We start from the raw sequence: 9,513 nt of genomic DNA on the forward strand, positions 1-9,513 counted from the left end.
TTGAAAATTTTCCTTTGTTAAAAGTGTGAGCTTAAATCTCGTAATCATTTACTTCTTTTTACTGTTACTGTCCCCTTGTATTAAAAGTGTGAATTTGTAATAATTAATTACAAAAAAAGTTTACTGGAATCAAATTGCATACACTAAAATAACAATGCAATTGGATGATGTGACGAAGAGTCTAAAGATTAACAAGGTGCCAACGTGTTTATTAGATTTGGAGAGAGATAACTTTCAAGTTTATGATGCTAGCCACTTGGGTACCATTGAAGTGGTTTGTTTGGTTGTTTAGTATGGTGTTCAAAGTAGCTTGGAGCTTCTATGGAAGGAATTTAAGTAAACTTTTTTTTTTCTTGGTATTTGTTTCCTGCGTTTTTAGAAGGAAATTGAAGCAATCAATCTAAGAAGCTTCCTACAAGAATTGGCCATAGTTCTATTAATATGGAGAAAAGTTACAAATTGGAAGGCTAGAGAGAAGCCTAGAACAACTCAATCTAACAAAGCTCTATAGTTAAGAGAAATAACACTAGAGTCGTACTGGTTATATGTAGTGTGGTGATTAGACCAAACTCCTATCAGATTACACACGTCTTTCTAAAGGTTTACAACATATTGGATTTTTCGTTAAAGATTCTATTGTTTCTCTCCATCCACATTGTCTAGAGGAGCATAGCAACTGCATTGAAACGGGTGACATTTCTTCTATTTGTTTGTTTCAACCTGATTAAAGATTTGATTAGGGAGTTTAGGTTGTCTTTGTTGATAATTCCGCCAATTGATCTCAAGCGCTTGTCCCAAAGTGTTTTTGTAACCTTACACTCCATGAGAAGGTGGTTGAAATGTTGGTTATTGGAGTAACAAAGCACACATCTGTTTGGGTTGAGATATAAGGATGGAAATTTCCTTTGGATGACAGCCAAAGTATTGATTTTTATGTAAAGAACAGTCCATAAAAAAATTTTGCACTTGTTAGGCACAACAGAAGACCAAAATTTTTCAAAGATTTAGAGTTCGCCTTAATAAGTTGGATTTGATGAACTTCATGAAGAGCCTTTTTTTACCAAAGCAGTGGTATAGCATTTATTTCCATTTAGCGTCCATGTTGGTGTGCTATTTTCTTTGAGTGCATTAGGAGTTGGAAGAAAGGACTTATTACTGTTCTATAATGCTATCTCCCTATCATTCAAAGATCTTCTTAGCTAAAGGTTCCAATCATTGGAGTTTGAGTCCCAAACTTCTTTGATTGAAGCATTGTTTGATTGGCAAAGAGCAAAAAGTCTTGAAAAAGAAGCGGAAATGGGACTTTTTTCATTCCACATACCATGCTTGAAGGAAATATATTTCCTATTGTTAATTTCCAAGTTATTGTTGATCCCGAACCATTGCTTGTTTTTAATTGTGAACATTCAGAGGGCCCTCAGACTACCGTGAATACCTTTTGAAGGAAGATCTCCTATGTGTGAGCCTTTGTATTTAGCAGGGTTGATTTGCCTTCACAAAGCATTTGATTTCGTATGGTAACGCCATAGCCATTTACATAAATGAGCGGAGTTAGTGTTTTTCAGCTTTGATAAACCCAATCCACCTTTGTCCTTTGGGCTTGTGACTATATCCCATCGTGCAATACAAGGTGAGTGGTGTGAGAATTTGGGTTGTTGACATTTGAATCCCAAACAAAATTCCTCCAAAATTTTTTAATTTGCTTGTAGATGGCCTTGGGAGCTTTGAAATTAGAGAGCTAGTAAGTGGGAAGACTGGAAAGACTAGCTTTGAGGAGAGTTAGTTTGCTACCTTTTGAACATTGGGAATATTTCCACATGTTGAGCTTTTTTCGAATTTTGGCTTTGATATTATCCCAAAAGCTGATATAATTTGGCTTACCTCCAAGAAGGAACACCAAGATAGATTATCGACAGAGCTTGAGCTTTTAGCTTCAAAAGGGCCACCACTATGGAGAAACGAACTTTTGAAATATTGATAGGACTTAAGGTGGATTTGTTTCGATTAATGGAGAGACCAGAAGCTGCTTCAAATAAATTTAAGGCATACCTTAAGTTTGAAATGGCAGAATCATTGTCTTCAACAAAAATCAAAATGTCATATGCAAAGAGGATGTGGTTAAGGCTGCAAGTGTCATTGAAAACAACTCCTTGAAGAGTTTTGATGGAATTTAGATAATCGAGGATTACACGGAGGTATTCCATAGCCAAAGCAAAAATAAAAGGAGATAGAGGGTTTTCTTATCGTAAACCTCTTTTTGGAGATGTGATCCTTCAGTTGACCATTTATAATAATTGAGTATTGAACAATGGTTATGCAAGCTTTGATCCATTTTCTTCACCCGCAAGGAAAATTTTTCTTTATCAACATAAAATCAAAGAATTTTCAGTTTATAGTGTCAAAGGCCTTCTCAATATCAATCTTAACCACGTAGCCTTTTGTTTTGTTGGTTCTCCAGTAGTTCACTGCTTCATTAGCCGTTAAGATTGCACCTGTAATTTGCCTATTTTTCACAAAAGCAAATTGGTTATCTACGATAGTACTTGGCGAAGTCTGCTTCAGTATGTTAGCTTAGGTGTTGGCAACCACTTTGTAGAGAAATGTAGTTAAACTAATGGGTCTAAAATCCGCAAGCATGAAACAATCTTTTTTCTTTGCAATAAGTGTAATGAAAGTGTTTTTTACATTCTTGTTTATCACACCTTTCGAGTGAAAATCGTTGAGAAAGTCCATAATATCCTTCTTTAAGAGAAACCACGACTTTTTATAGAGTTCCAGAGGAAAGCCATCAGGTCCTTGGAGCTTTGTTGTTGTTGAAAGTGAAGATGGTTTTCTAATTTCCTCTTCTTCAAAGGGAGCACAAAGCAAATAGTGAAAATTGTTAATCAACGGGGTTCCAATTCAGATTGTCAATCAGCAACAAAGGCTTTTTATTCTTACATTAGATGCTCTTGAAATGGTTTAAGAAACACTTCACAATTTTGTGATTTATCTTGTGTATAGCGCCTTTTCATCCATGATTTCTGTGGTTAGGTCTTTTTCCTGTCTCGCTGTGCAAGCTTTGTGGAAGAAAGGGGTACTTTCGTCTCCATCCTTAATCCATAACTTTTTCGCTCTTTGGGACCAGTATCGAGCTTCATTGTAATCAAGAATATCAAGCTCTGATTTTAGAGCGAGTCTTCTGTCACTGTCAACCTCACATAGCAAGTTGTCAGCTTCTTTTTTGTCTAAAGCTTCAATTTCTTGAATTAAATCCTTTCTTATTGAGATAGAAAGCTTGTTGTTGGTTAGCTGCTAGTTGCACATGAGTCTAGCAATACTCTTCAATCTTTCCATAATATTATGGTGTTTTTCCACCACATTTTGATGTTTTTCTTAAAATCTTTGTTGTTCAAAGTGTCTACATTGAGCTTAAAAGGAGTGGGACTCCAAGTTAATTCTTCTGATTCAAGAATGATCGTAAAATGATTAGTGATGGTTCTAGCAAGCGTTCTTGAATGATGTTTCTTCAAAGACTGCTCTCATTGCTTTGAGTAGAGAAAACGATCTGAACGGGAGCAAGTTGAATTTATTCTTAGGTTCAACTAGGTGTACTTGTTGTTACTGAGCGGAGGATCCAACAAACTGTGATTCTAGATAAAATTGTTGTTATTGGCCGTAGTTTCATCTTTGTGTCTGAAAACATTGAAGCCACCATCTATGAGCCAGACATTAGAACAAATTGTTGCAAGGTGATAAAGATCAGTCCATAAGTTTGCTATATCACTTCTTTTTGGGGACCATAGATTTTTGTTAAACCAGCAATAATGATCTTTTATTGATTTGAAGTTGAGCAAAAGCATAAAAGAACCTTTAAAGTGGTTGATACAAGAATGATGAACATTGTCCCAAAGAATCAGAATAACGTTGAAACTTCCATTATATTTAAAGCTTTTGAAAGCCATTTGATGCTCTTTTTTCCCCCAAAGAGAATTGATAGTATGATTGCTAACTTTTTGTAGTTTAGTTTTAGTAAGAATGACAACGTGTGGATCAATAATTTAAAGCTGCATTTTGTAGTTTAGTTTTATTCCAAGCTAAAACTTTTATTTCAAAACAGATGAGCCCTGAATTTCTTTGTCAGAACCGATAGCAATATGATCATATTTGAGAATATCTTCTTCCAGATTTGTTAATGAGTCATTGGCTTGCAGCACGGACGAGAGCTTGAGCTTGTTTTCTTTTAGCCAATCCCTTAGTTGTTTTTCGAAGAATTCTCCTCTAGCTAAAATTTCATTTTAATCTATAAACGTTATAATAATTTGTTTTAATAAAACAGAAGTAGAGTTTTTCTTGTCAATATAATATAAAAATAAGTGACGATTATATTTACGACTCTTTTATGTGCACAAAATGTTAAAAAGCACACGTGTGACATCAAATAGAAAACATACTTAAATTGAGATGACTAATACAAATAAACATTGATTATGTAAAATTTGTTTTAAAGATATCTTTTGACACTAATAGAATGGCAACAACAATTTTAATTCTTTATTATATATAGTTGTAAAAATGATCATTATGTCTTTTAATTTTTACACATCAACCTAATTCGTCAATTTTTATCATTTATTTTCCATCCAAAGAAATTGGAGTAATTTTTAAGTATGAGAGCACAACTAAGGCAAAAGTTCAAAATTATTTTATATAATTAAAAAACCAAGAATAAAGGGGGGGAAAACTCAATGGCAAAAGAGTGAAAATACAATATAATGTAAACTAAGCATTTATTTTGTTGATATTTATTATATGTGACTGTTCCTTTTCTAAATATCTAATTTATAATAATAATATTTCTAACTAATATTCTCTAAACTTGTAACTTCTCAATTAATGTGATAGCATATTCTTGGGTTGAATTTATTGATGTGATGCATACCTACTCAAGAAAGTACAAACCAATTTTGGCAACAAAGAAACCTAATTCCCACACACACAAAAGAAAAACACAGTAAAGAAAAGAAGAAGATCATCAAGAACCTCACAAAGAATTTAAGAACCATTCGTTAAAAATAAAACATATATACATCAATCTACACGTAACTAGGTCATGAGATGATGATCAAAGTTAATTAAAAAGAAAAAGGAAAAAGTGGAATAAATACCTAAAAACTTCACTAGATTTGACCTACTTTAGAAAAAAAAAAAGAAATTTAATGAACTTTTTTAGTTTGTTTTCCTAGCTAGTTTTCTCTCTGTCTCTATTTCTCTCGTTTTCTCTTCCCCTCCTTCAATGGAGCTTTTCACTTTGTTAGCGAGGACCGATGACTTCCGCCCGCGATGTAGTCACAAGCATCGTAATCTCTCTCAAGCCGTAGAATAACCCTCAAACCATGGACCATATGTCGTCGCTAAGCAGTAGTACTGATCGATAATTTTCGAGACGTATAATCATGGCATGCAACACACTTCTCCAGAGTGAGCGAGAAGCTGAGCAAGAACGAGAGAGAGAGAGAGATAGGAAGAGAGCGATAAAAAAAAAAAAAAAGGCCAAAAAAGAAGGAATTGTTGACACCAGTGAAGGGTTATACAATTTTGTTACAAAGAGAAGCTGAAATAAGAAAGAAGGGAAAAATGGAAATTTATCTATAGGATTTAAGAAGAGCACCACAAGTTGAACAAATGATGGCCTTCCATGAAGTGGAGTGGATGGGAATCCGGCAAAATGTGGTGGAGGTTTTCATCTCCGCGACCTGAGCTCCTCGTCCGCACCGGGAGCAGGTTCCAGCCACTGGCTTCGTTTGTCGTACCTTTCTCTTTTGATGGATCAGAAAACAGAAGCAAACCATTTCTCTTAATTATCGATATGGAAAATGTGTATGTTGGCTCTTTGTCTATGGCGGTCTCTGAATTTTGTTTATATACAACAATCCTAACTATTCACTACACCCATCATTTGTTCATTGCAATTTCCCATTCTACCCATCCTTTTCTCATTACTATTTTCTTCTCTCTCTTTTTTTAATAAAAAAATTGGTATTCCATTTATTTACCAATTTCATCTTAATTCAAGTAAGGAAAGCCATGTGAGGATTTGAATGTTTTAACTTGAAATAGTGTCTATTGAGATGAGATGAGCTTAGTAGAGATGTGTGTAAATTAGAGACACTAGGTAATTAATTGTAGTTACTTTTACTATGGGTTATGGTTAACTGACTGTGGTTTGTAATTATATTTATACTTCTCATTCATTTTAATAAAGAAGAGAGATAAGTGGTTAAGGCAAATCTGCTGTAGACACCATGGGAGGATTTAAATACGCCCTTCATTTCTGGCTTAACAAAACCTAATAATTGAGAGAAATGTGTAATAGTCGGTTTAAATATCTATCACATAAATTAATATTTAAGAACAGTTATAAATATAACCATTCAATTTAAAACATTGCTAATATTTTTTTAAATATAAATAAAAAGTAACTGCTACAATTGTTATCCATTAGGGTTTGATTAGTAATTCTATTCATTATGTGAAATGAAAATAAAAAAAGGTAAAACGAAATTACTAGATCCTAAAAAAGAGAGAAAAAAATACAAAAAAATAGTTTACATGTTTATTATCATCACTTGAATAGCAATAGGTAGCAATGTTGATATATATAAGTAAAATTTGAGTTATATGGTACGGAAATGTTTGGAATAAATTAGTGTATGAGTCATAAGTTGAATGAAGTTAATTGAATTAGTGATATTTAAATTTGTTATTTTGGGTTAGCTAACAAATTTACATCCTACTTTGATTTAAACAATTATAGGGTGCTGCCCCACACACATTTACAACTACGACATTAAAATCATACTTTATCTCAATTCTTAAATAGACAACTCATACTATTCTTTTTTCAATTATACATATATGTGTGTTACAAAAATCTCCCACAAATTAGGAACACATCATCATTCACACACACAATCAAATCAAATTTATTAAAAGATGCATAAAAGAATAGGAAGTTAATATTCATACCAACGAGATGTACCTTTGTTTAGTGTCTCAATCATATATATATGAACTCTAACGTTAAGTGTACTTAACTTTGAGTAATCTTATATTGGGTGACTTTTTTAAGATACATATGAGTGGAATTAAACATGCTGAAAGGAGATTTGTGTTGATTTAATTTGTGGGAACAAAATCTACTCTTAGAAGCATTCAAAACAAACAAGGACAAATGAATGGTGTTGTTAGGTCGCAAGGAACGTAGGAGAGTATCGAAGCTATATATCAGATGTCAGATTAAAATTTTGAATCTTTGGTATGGGACTTTGGATAATATGTGGAAAAGAAAAAATCTACTACGTAACTAAAATGTTACAAATTACTCTGAAATCTCTCGGACTATTATACCACTCATACAACTAAAGTTTATGAAGCTTAAACAGTTTTAACTTAGATTACTTAAAACCAAAAGTTATAGGCTCCTTAGAAAATTGGTTATATACGTGGAATATGCTTGAAATTTTGTAGTAAAATTGTTAGCAAATAATTAGAAAAGAAAATCAAGGTTATATTTAAATATAACAAAATATAGCAAATATATCACATTTTTATATGTTATGGACCACACTAATATATAAACTATTGTATGTATCTATTTAGAGGAAATTTCTACTATTGTATAAATTACCTTCATTTATTGTTGGCCACCTAATTAAGAATTGTGGGGGAGTCCTATCCCCACTATAAATAATTAATAAATTACTAAATCATTTAATGGCTTACCAAATAATCAATGAAATTACTAATACTCAACCCTAGAAATGTTTTCGTCTATTTATATATAATTGTTTAATAGATAGATTGTGATATTTTACTATATTTAAAGTTTTTATTTTTCAAACCATGAACACTAATAATGGAACCTTCCAGCTTTTTCTAAATTAACTTCTTTTCTAAAAAGAAAAACTTCGATAGCAATGTTCCAAAATAATTTACTCCCCAATATTTGAAGTCTCACACACATAGAATATGGGAGCATATAATAAGCATCAAAACACTAATTTTCTTTTACTCTTAATTAATTTGGACCCTATTTTAGAAAAGGTAATTAATTTGGCCCTTAAAAAATTATGTGGTTTTATTTTTATATAAATAAATGTAGTTGTGTAAGTATTGAGGATTATTCCAATTCTATTATTAATTTAGTACATAATTTTGACATGGTGTACTTACCGTTTATATTGACTTTTCAATAAAATTGGAGCATCAAATATTGACCAATAAAATTGTTAGGTTCAATATTTAATAAAGATAAGAAGTTAGATTTAGTTGTTCGGGGTTAATATTTATTAATAAATATATTGTTAATTTTTATTAATAAAGATAAGAAGTTGTATTTGGTTGTTAGTTTTGGTCTTGATCTAAAATTCACCTCGTGGGTCATGTGGTTTATATATTTATGTTGAAGACAGAAGTGGGGTGTGTATGTTGAACAAACATCGACAATTTATGCAAGTTAAGGGAACCTAACAATAAAAGCTATTGTGAAGAGTCTCTTTGAGGGGGAGCCTAGACACTAAGACAAACACAAGGGTGAAGCATGAAATATATGATCTAGGGGAGCCTAGATCAAATGCCTTGTTCACACATCAAGTGGTTTAAGGGGAGCCTAAACGTTTATCTTCTAAGAGTCGTGTAATTCAAGATAGTTGATTCTTAATAAGTTATATACTGGTGATCCTCTTGAATCTTAATAAATTATCTTTCCAATCAAGCTAAAGACCTACCAGCTGATGTAAGTGTAATTACCTAAATAGATTACAACGTTCTGGTGTTCCATTCTGTTCTTTTCGTGACTGTTACTTCAGTTATTAACCTAATTATTGACTTTAATTACCAAGTTAATTGTGTGTTCTTCTTTTCATATATTTCTCACGAGATATGTTTATATGATTCTTGATAGCAAGTTCTATTAATAAACTAGGAAACAACCAAATCAAATTTGTTTTTCTATGCATGTTTGATACTAATTTTTTTACCTCGAGATTTAAAGTGTAAAGTTGAACTATAACCATGGAAATTAAACTTTAGTAAGTTATAGTGTTAGTGTTATTAACAATAATTAGTATCAGTTGATTTATCTCATAACACAAAAGAGACAAGAATATACCTCTAACAATTTAGTTTAAGGTACTTGACATATAGTACAATACAAAATAATATATAAATATGATAAAATTTTGATCATCAAAGTTTGTCGAATAATTAATTTAATTAGATCTTAATAGAAGTCTATCAATGATAAGGTAATAGATTTTGTTGGAATTTGTTAAAAACTTTAATTAATTAATGTTACTTAATCCAATTATCCTAAAATATAAAAAGCATATTTATATATGATTGAGCAAAGATTGAAAGAATGGGAATGGCAAAGTAGTTAACTTAAAAAAGGTTGTGGCATGTGAGTCTAAGGATATAAATTGTGAAGTAATTGATATAAAGGTTGAGGGGCCATACAAAATATGAAAAGGG

General features: G+C 31.9%; 1 protein-coding gene across 1 annotated transcript; it reads right to left on the reverse strand.

Annotated features, from left to right (window-relative positions):
- Positions 1-5,013: 5,013 nt before the first annotated feature.
- On the reverse strand, positions 5,014-6,178 carry LOC101205611. The gene has a single exon (XM_011652259.2). The coding sequence runs from the start codon at positions 5,829-5,831 to the stop codon at positions 5,625-5,627; it is 207 nt and encodes a 68-aa protein (XP_011650561.1). The 5' UTR covers positions 5,832-6,178; the 3' UTR covers positions 5,014-5,624.
- Positions 6,179-9,513: the final 3,335 nt, after the last annotated feature.

The sequence above is a fragment of the Cucumis sativus genome, chromosome 3, assembly GCF_000004075.3.
Source record: "Cucumis sativus cultivar 9930 chromosome 3, Cucumber_9930_V3, whole genome shotgun sequence".
Classification (NCBI taxonomy): domain Eukaryota; kingdom Viridiplantae; phylum Streptophyta; class Magnoliopsida; order Cucurbitales; family Cucurbitaceae; genus Cucumis; species Cucumis sativus.